The sequence below is a fragment of the Pelobates fuscus genome, chromosome 5 (genome assembly GCF_036172605.1).
Source record: "Pelobates fuscus isolate aPelFus1 chromosome 5, aPelFus1.pri, whole genome shotgun sequence".
In the NCBI taxonomy this organism is placed as follows: Eukaryota; Metazoa; Chordata; class Amphibia; order Anura; family Pelobatidae; genus Pelobates; species Pelobates fuscus.
The window spans coordinates 1734876-1756948 of NC_086321.1; the positions used below are offsets into that span (position 1 = coordinate 1734876).

Consider the following 22073-nt stretch of genomic DNA (forward strand, 5'->3'; position numbering starts at 1 on the left):
CTGGCTCGTGCTTCTGTGTCTCACACCCTACCTGGTGTCCTAGGTACTGCATTTCGGCTATTCCTAGGTGGCACTTACCGGGTTTTAGTGTTAATCCCGCCTCCCTAATCCAGTCTAGTACAGCTCCTACATGTGCCAGATGCTCCTCACAAGCGTTGCTGTATATGGCGATGTCGTCCAGGTATGTGCAGGCATAGACCTGGAGGCCATCTAACAGCCAGTCCACTATCATCTGGAAAGTTGCCGGGGCATTCTTCATCCCAAATGGCATTACCCTAAATTGGTACAGCCCAAATGGGGTGACGAATGGGGTTTTAGTGTTAATCCCGCCTCCCTAATCCAGTCTAGTACAGCTCCTACATGTGCCAGATGCTCCTCCCAAGCGTTGCTGTATGTGCAGGCATAGTCCTGGAGGCCATCTAACAGCCAGTCCACTATCATCTGGAAAGTGGCCGGGGCGTTCTTCATCCCAAATGGCATTACCCTAAATTGGTACAGCCCAAACGGGGTGACGAAGGCCGATTTAGGAACAGCATCGGCCGCTGGTGGAATCTGCCAGTACCCCTTGCACAAATCTATCGTGGTGAGGTACCGGCCATGAGCCATCCTATCTGGCAGCTCGTCTATACGTGGCATCGGGTACGCATCCGATCCCAGCTTGTCATTTAGCCTCCGGTAGTCTACACAGAACCTTGTGGTTCCGTCTCGTTTCGAGACCAAGACTACTGGGAGGACCAAGAATTTTTGGACGGTTCGAGTCTCCCGAATTATACTCTCCCGCACTGCCTCTGGTACTTGGTATTGGGTCTGCCGCAGAGGTTGTTGGCCCAGTGAGATATACCCGGGCAGGTTGGATAACGTCTCCCTCTTGGCCGACAGCATCTGCTGTGCCTGTGCCTGTGCTCCTTCTCGGTTAGTCGGTCCCCCAGGTGGACCTCATGTATGGATCCTGCTTGAGCTCCATCCTCCAGGAGGTCCAGCAGGGGAAGATTATCAAATTCTTCCAAGGCTGGTGGACAGATGTCCGCTCGTGATAGGACTTCAGCATGTTAACATGTAACTGGGACCCGAGCAAGGACCGATCACACAGGTAGTGTCACACTTCTGTTCCACTACCCGGTATGGGCCCTGCCAGGCAGTCTGTAGCCTGTCGTGTCAGAGGGTTTCAACACCAAAACCTTCTGACCGACTTGAAAACTACTGTTCCTGGCTCCCCGGTCATACCAAGTGCGCTGGCGCCTCTGGGCCGCCTGGAGGTTCCCACGCACCAGGTGAGTGAGTTCCTCCAGTCGGTCCCGAAACTCCAGCACATATGGGACGATGGGGGTCCTTTCCTGCTCCCCCACTTTCTCCCAGTGCTCCCTGATAAGGTCTAGGGGTCCTCTAACACTATGTCCTAACATTAATTAGAACAGAGAGAATCCTGTGGATTCCTGGGGTACCTCCCTATATGCAAACAGGAGATGCGGCACGAATCTTTCCCAATCCTTGCGAGTCGCTGCAAAGGTACAGAGCATCTGCTTCAACGTGCCATTGAGGCGCTCGCACAGTCCATTGGTTTGGGGGTGATAGGGGGAGCTTAGGATCGGTTTAATGCCGCAAAACGTCCACAGTTGGTTAGTCATCTCAGCAGTAAACTGGGAGCCCTGGTTCAAGAGGATCTCCCGGGGAAAACCCATCTGTGAGAATACTCGCATTAGGGCTTCGACCACAGTCTCTGCCTGAATGTTGCTCAGTGCGACTGCCGCGGGATACTAAGTCGCATATTCCTCAATGATCAGAATATACTTCTTCCCAGAGGGGCTAGGCTTACCCAGGGGACATATGATATCGACAGCTACTCTGCCGAAGGGGTCTTGGATGATGGGTAGGTGCCAAAGCAGGGCCTTGCGCCGATCGCCCTGCTTCCCTACTTTCTGGCAGACATCACAGGTCTGGCAATACTGCCTCAGATCCTTCGATATGCCGGGCCAGAAAAAGCTTTGAGTGAGCCGATGCTGCATACGACCCTTCCCCAAATGCCATAAAAGGGGAATATCGAGAGCTATCTTCAATATCTTGGGGGCCACCAAGTGCTTGGTGACAATAGGAGCTGTCCCTGACTTCCCCTTTTCCACTAGGTGGTATAAAAAACGCCTATCCCAGATAAATCGTTCCCCGTTCTTCCCCACCTGACCAGTGGCTGCCATATGCCTATAGGGCTGGAGGGTAGGGTTGGATGCTACCCCCTCCCAAACTCGGCAGGGGTATCCCAAGGCAAGGGGACCACGGGGCACCGGGGGGGTTGATGCGGCTAGCCGAGGTCTACAGGGACAACTGGTCTACGGGGCGCTGAGGCAGGGGGACTTGTGGGGGCGCTGGGGCAGGGGCAATTGTGGGGAACGATGTTATGGGAACGGGTACGTGAGCCTTAGAGTGTGAGCCATGCCGGGTGGTGCGGACTTGCTGTCGGGTCATCACTGGATTGACCTCCGCGCGGGGTCTGGGGTTTCACATAAGTGAAGGTGAGGTGGCCTAGGTCATTGCCGAGCAGCACTACTGCGGACAGTTCATCCATGAGCCCGACTTCCACCCTCTGGTCTCCAGGGCCCCACTCGAGGTGGACGTGGGCTCTGGGTACGTGGTAGATGTTTCCCACGGCTAAGTTCTTCTCTGCCTCTGCAATGAGCCGGCTTTTCACTAGAGTCAGGGTGGCTCCAGAGTCTTGTAGCCCCTGGACGGTGTGGCCGTTCAGCCGGACCGGCTGCCGTGACTGACATTCATTAATTGTTACTCTTGTGGCTTACGGTTTTGACACTTATGTTGCGAGGCGTGAACATTCTAACCTAACATTCTAAATGAGGGATTTGGGTGGTCCCTGTTCGGGAGGTAAATGGATTCCCTTTGTGGAAGACCTCCTGAACAGGGAGCAGGCACAATATATCTCCTCAAATGTTTCTTCTCGAACAAACTGACTACCTACTCCTAGCTGTTAATATTATTCCGAGGAGCTAGCAGTCTGTTAAATTGTTATGTTTTGTTTTTACGGCGGACTGCTAGTCTACCCCAAAGGGATTTCAATCTGATGTCACAAGGAGCTGCCAAGTGGCCAAGTGCTACTGCTGGCCATTGTAGTGTTAGTGAATCCCTCCCTTGGAAGCAGCCCTGACTCTCTGGTGCCATCTTGTGTCATTTATAACCAATGTCAGGTAATATTTTGTTAGATGTGCAGTAGTCAAACATAAAGCATACTTACAATATCTCCAATGTAATGTTTATTTTATTTTTTCAGTTCATGCATATTGACATTTTTGCCTACCTTTTCTCCTGCCCCTTTCTCCTGCCCCATCTTTATGCATCTTGGTTCAGATTGCCTATATCTCACTATTTTGCAATCTTCTGTTGCTTTACAGTTGCCTGGTGGATATTATTGGGACCACAAAGAACACACAATTTGCAACTGGCAGTTATAAACCTGTAAGAATGGGCAGGGATAACTGACAGCCCTCAGAGTGTTAACTGACAGTCTTACCCAGGGTGTATCAAGGGTTACCTGACAGCCCGACCCAGGGTGTATAAAGAGTTAACTGACAGCCCGACCCAGGGTGTATAACGGGTTAACTGTCAGCCCGACCCAGGGTGTATAACGGGTTAACTGTCAGCTCGACCCAGGGTGCATAAAGGGTTAACTGTCAGCCCGACCCAGGGTGCATAAAGGGTTAACTGTCAGCCTGACCAAGGGTGCATGAAGCGTTAACTGACAGTCTTACCCAGGGTGTATCAAGAGTTACCTGACAGCCCGACCCAGGGTGTATAAAGAGTTAACTGACAGCCCGACCCAGTGTGTATCAAGGGTTAACGGTCAGCCCGACCCAGGGTTTATAAAGGGTTAACTGTCAGCCCGACCCAGGGTGCATAAAGGGTTAACTGTCAGCCCGACCCAGGGTGCATAAAGGGTTAACTGTCAGCCTGACCAAGGGTGCATAAAGGGTTAACTGTGAGTCCGATCCAGGGTGTATCGAGGGTTAACTGTCAGCCCGACCCAGGGTGTATAACGGGTTAACTGACAGCCCGACCCAGGGTTTATAAAGGGTTAACTGTCAGCCCGACCCAGGGTTTATAAAGGGTTAACTGTCAGCCCGACCCAGGGTGCATAAAGGGTTAACTGTCAGCCTGACCAAGGGTGCATAAAGGGTTAACTGTGAGTCCGATCCAGGGTGTATCGAGGGTTAACTGTCAGCCTGACCCAGGGTGTATAACGGGTTAACTGACAGCCCGACCCAGGGTTTATAAAGGGTTAACTGTCAGCCCGACCCAGGGTTTATAAAGGGTTAACTCTCACCCCGACCCAGGGTGCATAAAGGGTTAACTGTCAGCCTGACCCAGGGTGTATCGAGGGTTAACTGTCAGCCTGACCCAGGGTTTATAAAGGGTTTACTGTCAGCCCGACCCAGGGTTTATCAAGGGTTTACTGTCAGTCCGACCCAGGGTGTATCAAGGGTTACCTGACAGCCCGACCCAGGGTTTATAAAGGGTTAACTGTCAGCCCGACCCAGGGTTTATAAAGGGTTAACTGTCACCCCGACCCAGGGTGCATAAAGGGTTAACTGTCAGCCTGACCCAGGGTGCATAAAGGGTTAACTGACAGCCCGACCCAGGGTTTATAAAGGGTTAACTGTCAGCCCGACCCAGGGTTTATAAAGGGTTAACTGTCAGCCCAACCCAGGGTTTATAAAGGGTTAACTGTCACCCCGACCCAGGGTGCATAAAGGGTTAACTGTCAGCCCGACCCAGGGTGCATAAAGGGTTACCTGACAGCCCGACCCAGGGTTTATAAAGGGTTAACTGTCACCCCGACCCAGGGTGCATAAAGGGTTAACTGTCACCCCGACCCAGGGTGCATAAAGGGTTAACTGTCAGCCTGACCAAGGGTGCATAAAGGGTTAACTGACAGCCCCACCCAGGGTGTATCAAGCGTTAACGGACAGTCTGACCCAGGGTGTATCAAGGGTTACCTGACAGCCCGACCCAGGGTTTATAAAGAGTTAACTGACAGCCCGACCCAGGGTTTATAAAGAGTTAACTGACAGCCCGACCCAGGGTGCATAAAGGGTTAACTGTCAGCCTGATCCAGGGTGCATAAAGGGTTAACTGTCAGCCTGACCCAGGGTGCATAAAGGGTTAACTGTCAGCCCGACCCAGGGTGTATTGAGGGTTAACTGTCAGCCCGACCCAGGGTGTATCAAGAGACTAACAGACTCATCCAAGGTGTATAGAGAGACCATGACAGACCGACCCAGGGTGTATAGAGAGACTGTAACAGTCTAATCCGAGGTGTATAGAGAGAATTACTGATCCTAGGTGTATAGAGAGACTGTAACAGTCTAATCCGAGGTGTATAGAGAGAATTACTGATCCTAGGTGTATAGAGAGACTGTAACAGTCTAATCCGAGGTGTATAGAGAGAATTACTGATCCTAGGTGTATAGAGAGACCGTGACAGACTGACCCAAGGTGTATAGGCAGACTGACAGACTGACTCAAGGTGTATAGAGTGACCGTGACAGACTGAGCCAAGGCGTATAGAGAGAATTACGTATCCTAGGTGTATAGAGAGACCGTGACAGACTGACCCAAGGTGTAAAGAGAGACCGTGACAGACTGACCCAAGGTGTAAAGAGAGAGCGTGACAGACTGACCCAAGGTGTATAGAGAGACCGTGACAGACTGACCCAAGGTGTAAAGAGAGAACGTGGCAGACTGACAGACTGACTAAAGTTGTATAGAGAGACCGTGACAGACTGACCCAAGGTGTATAGAGAGAGCGTGACAGACTGACCCAAGGCATATGGAGACCGTGACAGACTGACCCAAGGCGTATAGAGAGACCGTGACAGACTGACCCAAGGCGTATAGGGAGACCGTGACAGACTGACCCAAGGCGTATAGGGAGACTGTGACAGACTGACCCAAGGTGTATAGAGAGACCGTGACAGTCTGACCCAAGGTGTATAGAGAGAGCGTGACAGACTGCCCCTTGGTGTATAGAGAGACTGACAGACTGACCCAAGGTGTATAGAGAGACCGTGACAGTCTGACCCAAGGTGTATAGAGAGTGCAGAATTATTAGGCAAGTTGTATTTTTGAGGATTAATTTTATTATTGAACAACAACCATGTTCTCAATGAACCCAAAAAACTCTTAATATCAAAGCTGAATATTTTTGGAAGTAGTTTTTAGTTTTAGCTATTTTAGGGGGATGTCTGTGTGTGCAGGTGACTATTACTGTGCAGAATTATTAGGCAACTTAACAAAAAACAAATATATACCCATTTCAATTATTTATTTTTACCAGTGAAACCAATATAACATCTCAACATTCACAAATATACATTTCTGACATTCAAAAACAAAACAAAAACAAATCAGTGACCAATATAGCCACCTTTCTTTGCAAGGACACTCAAAAGCCTGCCATCCATGGATTCTGTCAGTGTTTTGATCTGTTCACCATCAACATTGCATGCAGCAGCAACCACAGCCTCCCAGACACTGTTCAGAGAGGTGTACTGTTTTCCCTCCTTGTAAATCTCACATTTGATGATGGACCACAGGTTCTCAATGGGGTTCAGATCAGGTGAACAAGGAGGCAATGTCATTAGATTTTCTTCTTTTATACCCTTTCTTGCCAGCCACGCTGTGGAGTACTTGGACGCGTGTGATGGAGCATTGTCCTGCATGAAAATCATGTTTTTCTTGAAGGATGCAGACTTCTTCCTGTACCACTGCTTGAAGAAGGTGTCTTCCAGAAACTGGCAGTAGGACTGGGAGTTGAGCTTGACTCCATCCTCAACCCGAAAAGGCCCCACAAGCTCATCTTTGATGATACCAGCCCAAACCAGTACTCCACCTCCACCTTGCTGGCGTCTGAGTCGGACTGGAGCTCTCTGCCCTTTACCAATCCAGCCACGGGCCCATCCATCTGGCCCATCAAGACTCACTCTCATTTCATCAGTCCATAAAACCTTAGAAAAATCAGTCTTGAGATATTTCTTGGCCCAGTCTTGACGTTTCAGCTTGTGTGTCTTGTTCAGTGGTGGTCGTCTTTCAGCCTTTCTTACCTTGGCCATGTCTCTGAGTATTGCACACCTTGTGCTTTTGGGCACTCCAGTGATGTTGCAGCTCTGAAATATGGCCAAACTGGTGGCAAGTGGCATCTTGGCAGCTGCACGCTTGACTTTTCTCAGTTCATGGGCAGTTATTTTGCGCCTTGGTTTTTCCACACGCTTCTTGCGACCCTGTTGACTATTTTGAATGAAACGCTTGATTGTTCGATGATCACGCTTCAGAAGCTTTGCAATTTTAAGAGTGCTGCATCCCTCTGCAAGATATCTCACTATTTTTGACTTTTCTGAGCCTGTCAAGTCCTTCTTTTGATCCATTTTGCCAAAGGAAAGGAAGTTGCCTAATAATTATGCACACCTGATATAGGGTGTTGATGTCATTAGACCACACCCTTTCTCATTACAGAGATGCACATCACCTAATATGCTTAATTGGTAGTAGGCTTTCGAGCCTATACAGCTTGGAGTAAGACAACATGCATAAAGAGGATGATGTGGTCAAAATACTCATTTGCCTAATAATTCTGCACTCCCTGTATAGAGAGACTCACACTTATTATATACAGGTTACTGTACTCACACTCCTAGATTAGATACGTTCGAACACTCACACTTATTATATACAGGTTACTGTACTCACACTCCTAGAATAGATACGTTCGAACACTCACACTTATTATATACAGGTTACTGTACTCACACTCCTAGAATAGATACGTTCGAACACTCACACTTATTATATACAGGTTACTGTACTCACACTCCTAGATTAGATACGTTCGAACACTCACACTTATTATATACAGGTTACTGTACTCACACTCCTAGAATAGATACGTTCGAACACTCACACTTATTATATACAGGTTACTGTACTCACACTCCTAGAATAGATACGTTCGAACACTCACGCTTATTATATACAGGTTACTGTACTCATACTCCTAGAATAGATACGTTCGAACACTCACGCTTATTATATACAGGTTACTGTACTCACACTCCTAGATTAGATACGTTCGAACACTCACACTTATTATATACAGGTTACTGTACTCACACTCCTAGAATAGATACGTTCGAACACTCACACTTATTATATACAGGTTACTGTACTCACACTCCTAGAATAGATACGTTCGAACACTCACACTTATTATATACAGGTTACTGTACTCACACTCCTAGAATAGATACGTTCGAACGCTCACACTTATTATATACAGGTTACTGTACTCACACTCCTAGAATAGATACGTTCGAACGCTCACACTTATTATATACAGGTTACTGTACTCACACTCCTAGAATAGATACGTTCGGACACTCACACTTATTATATACAGGTTACTGTACTCACACTCCTAGAATAGATACGTTCGAACACTCACACTTATTATATACAGGTTACTGTACTCACACTCCTAGAATAGATACGTTCGAACACTCACACTTATTATATACAGGTTACTGCACTCACACTCCTAGATTAGATACGTTCGAACACTCACACTTATTATATACTGGTTACTGTACTCACACTCCTAGAATAGATACGTTCGAACACTCACACTTATTATATACAGGTTACTGTACTCACACTCCTAGAATAGATACGTTCGAACACTCACACTTATTATATACAGGTTACTGTACTCACACTCCTAGAATAGATACGTTCGAACACTCACACTTATTATATACTGGTTACTGTACTCACACTCCTAGAATAGATACGTTCGAACACTCACACTTATTATATACAGGTTACTGTACTCACACTCCTAGATTAGATACGTTCGAACACTCACACTTATTATATACTGGTTACTGTACTCACACTCCTAGAATAGATACGTTCGAACACTCACACTTATTATATACAGGTTACTGTACTCACACTCCTAGATTAGATACGTTCGAACACTCACACTTATTATATACAGGTTACTGTACTCACACTTGCAATACGTTCCTGCCCCCTTGTACATTTACCTGTATTCTGTTCCCCACTCCCCATACATTTACCTGTATTGCATCCCCTTTCCCCTGTACATTTACCTGTATTACTTCCCCTTTTCCCTGTACATTTACCTGTATTACATCCCCCTTTCCCCTTTTACATTTGTACATTTATCTGTATTACACCCCCTCACCCTGTACATTTACCTATATTACATCACCCTCCCCCATACATTTACCTGTATTATATTCCCATACATCCTATATTACATTCCCTTCCCTGCTGGTGCACTTACCTGTATTATATTCCCCTCCACCCTGTCCATTTACATGTATTACATTACACTCCCCCTGTGCATTTACGTGTATTGTGTTCCCCTCCCCCATGTATGTTTACCTGTATTACATCCCCCTTCACCCTCTCCATTTACGTGTATTACATTCTACTCCCCCTTGTACATTTACCTGTATCACATCTCCCTCCCCGCGTACATTTACCTGTATTACATCTCCTTCCCCCTTGTACATTTACCTTTATTACATCCCCCTCCCCTGTACATTTACCTGTATTACATTCCCCCTTGTACATTTACCTGCATTACATCCCCCTCCCCTGTACATTTACCTGTATTACATCCCCCTCCCCTGTACATTTACCTGTATTACATTCCCCCCTTGTACATTTACCTGTATTACATCCCCCTCCCCTGTACATTTACCTGTATTACATCCCCCTCCCCTGTACATTTACCTGTATTACATCCTTCCCCTGTAAATTTACCTGTATTCTGTTCCCCATCCCCCATACATTTACCTGTATTATATTCCCCTCCTCCTGTACATTTATGTGTTTTGCGTTCCCCTCCCCCTGTACATTTACCTGTGTTACACCCCTTTCCCCTTGAACATTTACCTGTATTACATCCCCCTCCGCCTGTACATTTACCTCTATTACATCCCCTCCCCCTGTACACCCTTTTCCCCCTGTACATTTACCCTTGATTACATCACCCTGTCACGACAGTGACCCCTTCACGCAGAGTGCAACCTAACTATAGAACGTATACCGGACCTTAGAATGGCCGGGCTCACGTTAGAGTAGTCAAATGGGATAGCCAGAGGTCAAGGGATAACAGAAGACGGAATAACGATTAACAAGCCAAAGTACAGGGAACCAGAGAGTAGAATAGTCAAAGAGAGTAGCCAAAAGTCAAATACCAGGAGAGAATACCAATATTACATAAAGAGCACTATGGGAACCAGCAAGAACCACACTAGGGCGTCTTACTGCTGTCAAGACAGCCCTTTTATAGTGTGGTGTGTTTTGCTTTAAAACCACGCCCCCAAAAGGTCCGGGTGCGTGGTTGCGTCATGATCTTGTCGGCTTCCAGCCGACGGCAGTGGTGCGCATGCGCCGAACTTAGAAATTCCGCTCTGAGTGAGCGGCCGGCGTCAGAGGTGCCGTGCCGCTCAGTGAAGGAGGATGCTGTACTGCGTGGGTCCGAGGATGACAGGTAAGGTATCGTGACAGTACCCCCCCCACAAGGACCGCCCCCAGGGCGGTTAGAACGCCTCCTTTCAAATAAACGAATCAGGCGGGGGGCGTGCACATCAGAAGCGTCCACCCACGAACGATCCTCAGGACCATAACCCTTCCAGTCTAAAAGGTATTGAAGTTTACCCCTAGAAAAACGAGAATCCAGAATAGACCTCACCTCATATTCGTTTTGTCCCTCCACAACTTCAGGAAGAGGAGGAGGGGTATTACGAGTAAACCGATTACAAATTAATGGTTTGAGAAGTGAGACATGGAACGAATTCGGTATTTTCATATTAGAGGGCATACGAAGACTGTAACAAACAGGGTTGATACGCTTGAGAACCTGAAATGGACCAATGAATCTGGGAGCGAATTTCATAGATGGGACCTTAAGTCTAATGTTACGGGTACTTAACCACACTTTATCCCCTATCATGAACGTGGGAGCAGGTTTCCGATGCCTATCAGCATTGGCTTTGTACACACTAGCCCTTTGAGTCAATATTTGTTTAACCCCTAACCAAGTCTCCCTCATGTTCCTAACGGTGTCATCTACACTTGGCACTCCGGTAGAATGAATGGAACTCGGTAAAGTTGTAGGATTAAACCCATAATTTATCAAAAACGGGCTGTGTAAAGTGGATTCATGGACATGATGATTGTGAGCAAATTCTGCCCATGGTAACAAGTCCGCCCAGTCATCTTGATGAACCGAAGTGAAACAACGGATGTATTGTTCCAGGCATTGGTTCATCCTTTCTGTAACCCCATTAGATTGGGGATGATAAGAAGAGGAAAGGTTAAGGTTGATACCTAACTGTCCACAAAATGATTTCCAGAAACGAGAAATAAATTGAGGCCCTCTATCAGAGACAATATCATGGGGTACCCCATGTAAACGGATCACTTCTCTTATAAATATATACGCCAGTTCAGATGATGTAGGTAATTTATAAAGAGGAACCAAATGAGACATCTTGGAGAATCTGTCAATTATCGTTAATACGACAGTGTAGTTCTTAGAAGGGGGTAGGTCCACTACGAAATCCATAGCAATACTTGACCATGGAGTCTCTGGAATAGGTAAGGGCATGAGGAGTCCTATAGGACGACCCTTAGGCGATTTTGTAGTGGAACAAATATTACAAGCAAGGACAAACTCACGCACATCCTTCTTGTAGGAAGGCCACCAGAACCGTTCCGCCAGCAATGATGTGGTTTTATGTATCCCTTGATGCCCTGCCATTTTGGAGTCATGCATGAGGGATAGTACTCTATTCCGATAGGTCAATGGCACATATAGTTTTCCTTGTGGAACAGTCAAGGTAGTACGATCTTGGAATGTAGAGATCTCCTCTATTAATCCCGATGAAACTTTTGCATAGACAGTTGCTACAATACGATTATGAGGGATTAAAGAGGACATAACTTCATTGGAGGAAGTAACAGGTTCATATTGGCGGGATAGAGCATCAGCCTTAGTATTTTTTGACCCTGGCCTGTATGTAACAACATAATTGAAACGATTGAGGTATAAAGACCAACGTACTTGTCTGTCAGACATTTTCTTGGCTTCACTGAAGTAAGAGAGGTTTTTATGATCTGTAAAAATGGTAACAGGGATGCAATGGTTGATCATCCGAAGGTCTTTGAGATAGTATTGCTCCTATCCCTGACTCGGATGCATCTACTTCCAGTATGAAAGGACGAGAAGGATCAGGGTGTCTTAATACTGGTGCTGAGGAAAAGGCTTCTTTCAATAAATCAAAAGCTCTTTTAGCTTCAGTACACCATTCCCTGTGATTTCTTCCCTTCTTAGTCATAGCAGTAATAGGGGCTGTTATAGAAGAGAATCCTTTTATGAATTTTCTATAGTAATTTGCAAACCCCAAGAAGCGTTGGATTGCTTTAAGTCCAACTGGTAAGGGCCATTGCTGAATGGCTTCTAACTTTTTCGGCTCCATTTGGAAACCCGTACTAGAAATGATATATCCCAGGAAATGCACTTCTTCCTTGTGGAACAAACATTTCTCCAATTTACAATAGAGACCATTCTCTAATAACCTTGAAAGAACCAATCTGACATGTTCATAGTGTTCGTTCATGTTTTTAGAGTAAATCAGGATATCATCCAAATATACGATTACAAACATTTGTAAAAAGTCTCGCAACACATCATTAATGAAGTCCTGAAAGACTGCTGGGGCGTTGCATAAGCCGAAGGGCATAACTCGATACTCATAATGACCATAACGAGTATTAAAAGCAGTCTTCCATTCATGCCCTTCTTTTATTCTGATTAAATTATATGCTCCCCGCAAATCTAGTTTAGAAAAGACAGTAGCTCCTTTTAACCTGTCAAATAGTTCAGTCACTAAGGGAATAGGATAAGCATTACGGATAGTAATCTTATTCAAACCTCTGTAATCAATACAGGGTCTTAAATCCCCTTCTTTCTTAGATACAAAGAAAAACCCAGCACCCGCGGGCGATGAAGATTTAGTGATAAACCCTTTCTTTAAATTTTCGGCAATGTACTCCTCTAATACTTTATTCTCGGCCATCGACAGGGGATAAACCGTACCTCGTGGAGGCATAGTACCAGGCAACAATTCAATAGGACAATCATAGGGACGATGGGGAGGTAATTTTTCTGCCTCTTTAGGTTCAAAGACATCTTTAAGATCAATATATTGGTTGGGTATTTGGGTGGTCAATGGTTCCATAGTAGGTATATTGATTAAGCCTACTGGTTTAATCGGAGTAATGCATTTACTGTGACAAGAATCTCCCCACTTAATGATCTCCTTCTTTTCCCAGTCAATCGACGGATTATGCTGGACTAACCAAGGAAACCCAAGTATTACAGGAAAAATAGGAGATGTTATCTGTTGCAGAATGATAACCTCCCTATGAAGAAGACCTGTAGATAATACTAGAGGAATGGTCTCCTGGGTAATAAGAGGTATCGATAATGGTCTACCATCTATGGCCTCAACGGCCAAGGGTGCCGATCTTTTTTGGAATGGAAGGGTATTTTTCTGCCCGAATGAGAGATCTACAAAATTCTCAGCAGCCCCAGAATCAATTAAAGCAAGGGTGGATATTTTCTTTCCCTCCCATTCTAAAGTAATAGGTAGAAGAAGCCGGAGATCTTTTTTATCATTGAAGGAGGACATACACATAACACCCAAGGCCTGTCCCCCTTGTGAACTTAGGTGCGAGAGTTTTCCGGCCGGTTAGGACAATTCACTCGTGTATGTCCCTTCCTGCCACAATACAAACATAAACCTTCCCTCCTACGGTATTGTCTCTCTGTCTCAGACAATCTTGTAGCCCCTAATTGCATGGGTTCTGGAGGGGTTTCGGACGAGGGATAGGTTAGAGCAAGACGTTCCGGTACTCTCCTAGGTCTCTCTCTGGTATTCTGCCTATACCTAAGACGTTCATCAATATGAGCTAAATATGTTATTAGCTCCTCTAGAGTATCTGGTAAATCTCTTGTGGCCACTTCATCTAGGATTCTATCAGACACTCCATTCAGGAACACATCTACGAATGCTTGTTCGTTCCATCTGACTTCTGCAGCTAAAGTACGGAATTCCAAGGCATAATCAACTAGAGAACGGGTATTTTGTCTTAGACGCAATAAGGATTTGGCAGCGTTAGTCTTTCTGCCTGGGGTATCAAAAGTTCTCCTGAAAGCTGCAACAAAGTTAGTGTAATTAAAGACTATGGGGTTGTCATTCTCCCACAAGGGATTAGCCCAGGTTAAAGCCTTATCTACTAACAGGGTGATAATATACCCAATCTTAGCTCTATCGGTAGGGTAAGCTCTACGATGGAGTTCAAAATATATGCTTATCTGATTTAGGAACCCCCTGCATCCGTTAGGATCACCCCCATACCTGAGAGGTGCTGTAGCCTGATTGGAAGTGCCTGTAGGTAGCACTTCCATGGGATGTTCTTGGGGTCTCAGACTAGGAGTCTGCTCCTCCGGCTGGAGATAAGCAGTGCGGTTGATTAATGTCTGTACGGCGAGGGCGATCTGGTCCATACGATGGTCCAGCTCCTCAAACCTATTGTCCGCACCAAGCCCAAGAGGGTTAACACCTGCAGGGTCCATGGCCCTAGTGTAATGTCACGACAGTGACCCCTTCACGCAGAGTGCAACCTAACTATAGAACGTATACCGGACCTTAGAATGGCCGGGCTCACGTTAGAGTAGTCAAATGGGATAGCCAGAGGTCAAGGGATAACAGAAGACGGAATAACGATTAACAAGCCAAAGTACAGGGAACCAGAGAGTAGAATAGTCAAAGAGAGTAGCCAAAAGTCAAATACCAGGAGAGAATACCAATATTACATAAAGAGCACTATGGGAACCAGCAAGAACCACACTAGGGCGTCTTACTGCTGTCAAGACAGCCCTTTTATAGTGTGGTGTGTTTTGCTTTAAAACCACGCCCCCAAAAGGTCCGGGTGCGTGGTTGCGTCATGATCTTGTCGGCTTCCAGCCGACGGCAGTGGTGCGCATGCGCCGAACTTAGAAATTCCGCTCTGAGTGAGCGGCCGGCGTCAGAGGTGCCGTGCCGCTCAGTGAAGGAGGATGCTGTACTGCGTGGGTCCGAGGATGACCGGTAAGGTATCGTGACACACCCTCCACCTTGTACATTTACCTCTATTACATTCCCCTCCCCCTGTACATTTACCTGTATTACATTCCCCTCCCCCTGTACATTTATTACATTCCCCTCCCCCTGTACATTTACCTGTATTGCATTCCCCCTGTATTAAATTACCCTCCCCCTGTACATTTACCTGTATTACATTCCCCTCCCCCTTGTACATTTTCCTGTATTACATTCCCCCCTTGTACATTTCCCTGTATTACATTCCCCTCCCCCTGTACATTTACCTGTATTACATTCCCCTCCCCCTGTACATTTACCTGTATTACATTCCCCCTTGTACATTTCCCTGTATTACATTCCCCTCCCCCTGTACCTTTACCTGTATTACATTCCCCTCCCCCTTGTACATTTACCTGTATTACATTCCCCCTTGTACATTTCCCTGTATTACATTCCCCTCCCCCTGTACATTTCCCTGTATTACATTCCCCTCCCCCTGTACATTTATCTGTATTACATTCCCCTCCCCCTGTAATTTACCTGTATTACATTCCCCTCCCCCTGTAATTTACCTGTATTACATCCCCTCCCCCTGTAATTTACCTGTATTACATTTCCCTCCCCCTGTACATTTCCCTGTATTACATCCCCTCCCCCTGTAATTTACCTGTATTACATCCCCCCCTTGTACATTTCCCTGTATTACATTCCCCTCCCCCTGTAATTTACCTGTATTACATCCCCTCCCCCTGTAATTTACCTGTATTACATTTCCCTCCCCCTGTACATTTCCCTGTATTACATCCCCTCCCCCTGTAATTTACCTGTATTACATCCCCCCCTTGTACATTTCCCTGTATTACATTCCCCTCCCCCTGTAATTTACCTGTATTACATTTCCCTGTATTACATTCCCCCTTTTACATTTACCTGTATTACATTCCCCCCTTGTACATTTACCTGTATTATATTCCCCTCCCCCTGTAATTGACCTGTATTACATTTACTTGTATTATATTCCTCTTCCCCCCCATGCATTGTTTCCTTTTTCTCTATCCTATTTTATATTTCCCCATCTCTCCATTTTTTCTCTCTCTCCAGCTAGAGGAAGAGGTTATGGGTCTGCAGAAAAAGATGAAAGGCACAGAGGATGAGGTGGAGAAATATTCAGAATCGGTCAAGGATGCTCAGGAGAAGCTGGAAATGGCAGAGAAGAAAGCAGCAGATGTGAGTGAGCCTCGAGTTCAATATATTTAATTCTTACCATATCATCAACATTAGTGCCCCGTATCTGCAATGTACTAATAATGTAATCTATCACCGAGCTGTTACACTAGTGAACTCCCTCTCCAATGTACTACTAATGTAATCTATCACCGAGCTGTTACACTAGTTAACTCCCTCTCCAATGTACTACTAATGTAATCTATCACCGAGCCGTTACACTAGTGAACTCCCTCTCCAATATACTACTAATGTAATCTATCACCGAGCTGTTACACTAGTGAACTCCCTCTCCAATGTACTAATAATGTAATCTATCACCGAGCCGTTACACTAGTGAACTCCCTCTCCAATGTACTAATAATGTAATCTATCACCGAGCTGTTACACTAGTGAACTCCCTCTCCAATGTACTAATAATGTAATCTATCACCGAGCTGTTACACTAGTGAACTCCCTCTCCAATGTACTAATAATGTAATCTATCACCGAGCCGTTACACTAGTGAACTCCCTCTCCAATGTACTAATATTGTAATATATCACCAAACTGTTACACTAGTGAACTCCCTCTCCAATGTACTAATAATGTAATCTATCACCGAGCCGTTACACTAGTGAACTCCCTCTCCAATGTACTAATAATGTAATCTATCACCGAGCTGTTACACTAGTGAACTCCCTCTCCAATGTACTAATAATGTAATCTATCACAGAGCTGTTACACTAGTGAACTCCCTCTCCAATGTACTAATAATGTAATATATCACCGAGCTGTTACACTAGTGAACTCCCTCTCCAATGTACTAATAATGTAATATATCACCGAGCTGTTACACTAGTGAACTCCCTCTCCAATGTACTAATAATGTAATCTATCACCGAGCCGTTACACTAGTGAACTCCCTCTCCAATGTACTAATAATGTAATCTATCACCGAGCTGTTACACTAGTGAACTCCCTCTCCAATGTACTAATAATGTAATATATCACCAAACTGTTACACTAGTGAACTCCCTCTCCAATATACTAATAATGTAATCTATCACCGAGCTGTTACACTAGTGAACTCCCTCTCCAATGTACTAATAATGTAATCTATCACCGAGCTGTTACACTAGTGAACTCCCTCTCCAATGTACTAATAATGTAATCTATCACCGAGCTGTTACACTAGTGAACACCCTCACCAATGTACTAATAATGTAATCTATCACCGAGCCGTTACACTAGTGAACTCCCTCTCCAATGTACTAATAATGTAATCTATCACCGAGCTGTTACACTAGTGAACTCCCTCTCCAATGTACTAATAATGTAATCTATCACCGAGCTGTTACACTAGTGAACTCCCTCTCCAATGTACTAATAATGTAATCTATCACCGAGCCGTTACACTAGTGAACTCCCTCTCCAATGTACTAATAATGTAATCTATCACCGAGCTGTTACACTAGTGAACTCCCTCTCCAATGTACTAATAATGTAATCTATCACCGAGCCGTTACACTAGTGAACTCCCTCTCCAATGTACTAATAATGTAATCTATCACCGGGCTGTTACACTAGTGAACTCCCTCTCCAATGTACTAATAATGTAATCTATCACCGAGCTGTTACACTAGTGAACTCCCTCTCCAATGTACTACTAATGTAATCTATCACCGAGCTGTTACACTAGTGAACTCCCTCTCCAATGTACTACTAATGTAATCTATCACCGAGCTGTTACACTAGTGAACTCCCTCTCCAATGTACTAATAGTGTAATACATCACCGAGCTGTTACACTAGTGAACTCCCCATTTCACACTCCCCATGCTGTGTGTATTGTCGATCATTCGCACTCCCTATGCTGTGTGTATTGTCGATCATTCGCACTCCCTATGCTGTGTGTATTGTCGATCGCTCACACTCCCTATGCTGTGTGTATTGTCGATCACTCACACTCCCTATGCTGTGTGTATTGTCGATCACTCACACTCCCTATGCTGTGTGTATTGTCGATCACTCACACTCCCTATGCTGTGTGTATTGTCGATCACTCACACTCCCCATGCTGTGTGTATTGTCGATCGCTCACACTCCCCATGCTGTGTGTATTGTCGATCACTCACACTCCCCATGCTGTGTGTATTGTCGATCGCTCACACTCCCCATGCTGTGTGTATTGTCGATCGCTCACACTCCCCATGCTGTGTGTATTGTCGATCGCTCACACTCCCCATGCTGTGTGTATTGTCGATCGCTCACACTCCCCATGCTGTGTGTATTGTCGATCACTCACACTCCCCATGCTGTGTGTATTGTCGATCACTCACACTCCCCATGCTGTGTGTATTGTCGATCACTCACACTCCCCATGCTGTGTGTATTGTCGATCACTCACACTCCCTATGCTGTGTGTATTGCCGATTGCTTACACTCCCCATGCTGTGTGTATTGTCGACCACTCACACTCCCTATGCTGTGTGTATTGTCGATCACTCACACTCCCCATGCTGTGTGTATTGTGGATCACTCACACTCCCTATGCTGTGTGTATTGTCGATCACTCACACTCCCCATGCTGTGTGTATTGTGGATCACTCATGTTAAGACACCTTCCGTGTCTACAAGTAAAAGCGCCGTTAAGTTCACCTTCCCCTCTCACCGTATCAATTCTCTGTTCGTATACTTTGTAATCCACGAACCATAACCAGGGGAAGCGGTAATCTCCCGAACAGGATCCGTGAAGGGACTCCGGTTCCCGAACAGAACTCCACGAACTGCCGCTAACAGCCGAACCATGACATCCACCAAGCGGCATACGTTTCCCATAAGCAGTCTCTAAGCGTGAATAATAAATCCCCCCAATAACGAGACAGAAGCTCCGTATTGAGGGTCAAACAGGATCTGGATTTACTGTGGGCTACCCGCCCGTATTTATGCGGGTCTCCCACTTGGTGGACACTCCCCTAGGGGACCAAATGGAAGACTGAAATTACAGAAGTACAGGAGGACATTCCAGACATACAGTTACAGACTTTTCCCACAATGCAATATGGTTTCCTCCTTCCTGCCCTGGTGATACTTGGGAAGAAATGCAATTATCTCCAGGACAAAGACCCATCGCCATTTTAAATATAAAACCAGAAAATACATAAAAATACATAACTTTATAATAACTGTACATTTTATATCCACATCACATATCCCCAGATAGCCGGGATCTGAGGGCACATTATTGACGAATAGCGCTCAGATCCCATACGTATAGTTCAATCGCCATGGAGTCAAAGTTCTTACAGTCTTTTGGCAGGCGATTGACTCCATGGGAAGGCTATCTGGGTTAAATACTTTTCGTCGACGGTAAAACTCCCGAACAGCTGGTGTTCGTACGGATTTGTCGAGACAGCCAGGTGACCCATGGTTTCAGCGGTGTTCGGCAGAAAGAGTGTCCGTTTTTAGTTCCATGGAATCAGAGCCGAACACCGCTGGGCTTTCGTACGGTTTAAAATGGCCGCTGCCTCGTGGTCGACATACGAACGACGGCCACCCTGAAGTCGGTTTAATTGAGAAGTGTCTGCGGTTAACCACAACGTTCTAATTGGGATCAAAAGGTTAACCAGCAGCACACTTCTCTTCTGGGTGGCCATCCGTTCGGTAGCTTTATTCGTGACAAACAGTCATTCGTATGGCTATGATACTGGAAACAGTCATTTGGACGGACGGAATAAAATAGACGAATCCACCAAAAATAGACAGATGGATGGTTCTGTCACAACTCACATTCCCTATGCTGTGTGTATTGTTGATCACTCACACTCCCTATGCTGTGTGTATTGTCGATCACTCACACTCCCTATGCTGTGTGTATTGTCGATCACTCACACTCACCATGCTGTGTGTATTGTCGATCGCTCACACTCCCTATGCTATGTGTATTGTTGATCGCTCACACTCCCTATGCTGTGTGTATTGTCGATCACTCACACTCCCCATGCTGTGTGTATTGTCGATCGCTCACACTCCCTATGCTATGTGTATTGTTGATCGCTCACACTCCCCATGCTGTGTGTATTGTCGATCACTCACACTCCCTATGCTGTGTGTATTGTTGATCACTCACACTCCCCATGCTGTGTGTATTGTCGATCACTCACACTCCCCATGCTGTGTGTATTGTCGATCGCTCACACTCCCTATGCTGTGTGTATTGTCGATCACTCACACTCCCTATGCTGTGTGTATTGTCGATCACTCACACTCCCTATGCTGTGTGTATTGTCGATCACTCACACTCCCTATGCTGTGTGTATTGTCGATCACTCACACTCCCCATGCTGTGTGTATTGTCGATCACTCACACTCCCTATGCTGTGTGTATTGTCGATCACTCACACTCCCTATGCTATGGGCATTGTCGATCACTCACACTCCCCATGCTGTGTGTATTGTGGATCACTCACACTCCCTATGCTGTGTGTATTGTGGATCACTCACACTCCCTATGCTGTGTGTATTGTCGATCACTCACACTCCCTATGCTATGGGCATTGTCGATCACTCACACTCCCCATGCTGTGTGTATTGTGGATCACTCACACTCCCTATGCTGTGTGTATTGTCGATCACTCACACTCCCCATGCTGTGTGTATTGTCGATCACTCACACTCCCTATGCTGTGTGTATTGTCGATCACTCACACTCCCTATGCTGTGGGTATTGTCGATCACTCACACTCCCCATGCTGTGTGTATTGTGGATCAATCACACTCCCTATGCTATGGGCATTGTCGATCACTCACACTCCCCATGCTGTGTGTATTGTGGATCACTCACACTCCCTATGCTGTGTGTATTGTGGATCACTCACACTCCCTATGCTGTGTGTATTGTCGATCACTCACACTCCCCATGCTGTGTGTATTGTCGATCACTCACACTCCCCATGCTGTGTGTATTGTCGATCACTCACACTCCCTATGCTGTGGGTATTGTCGATCACTCACACTCCCCATGCTGTGTGTATTGTGGATCAATCACACTCCCCATGCTGTGTGTATTGTCGATCACTCACACTCCCCATGCTGTGTGTATTGTCGATCACTCACACTCCCTATGCTGTGTGTATTGTCGATCACTCACACTCCCTATGCTGTGTGTATTGTCGATCACTCACACTCCCTATGCTGTGGGTATTGTCGATCACTCACACTCCCCATGCTGTGTGTATTGTGGATCACTCACACTCCCCATGCTGTGTGTATTGTGGATCACTCACACTCCCTATGCTGTGTGTATTGTCGATCACTCACACTCCCTATGCTGTGTGTATTGTCGATCACTCACACTCCCTATGCTGTGTGTATTGTCGATCGCTCACACTCCCTATGCTGTGTGTATTGTCGATCGCTCACACTCCCTATGCTGTGTGTATTGTCGATCGCTCACACTCCCTATGCTGTGTGTATTGTCGATCGCTCACACTCCCTATGCTGTGTGTATTGTCGATCGCTCACACTCCCTATGCTGTGTGTATTGTCGATCGCTCACACTCCCCATGCTGTGTGTATTGTCGATCGCTCACACTCCCCATGCTGTGTGTATTGTCGATCGCTCACACTC

General features: G+C 45.9%; 1 protein-coding gene across 4 annotated transcripts in view; it reads left to right on the plus strand.

The window, feature by feature from the left end:
* The window catches only part of TPM2 (tropomyosin 2), an 80607-nt gene that overhangs the window by 1738 nt on the left and 56796 nt on the right, over window positions 1–22073 (plus strand). For all 4 annotated transcript variants that reach the window (XM_063453524.1, XM_063453522.1, XM_063453523.1 and 1 more), the window contains exon 2: window positions 16341–16466. In XM_063453524.1, the coding sequence (XP_063309594.1) occupies window positions 16341–16466 (126 nt within the window). The remainder of the gene's footprint in view (window positions 1–16340; window positions 16467–22073) is intronic.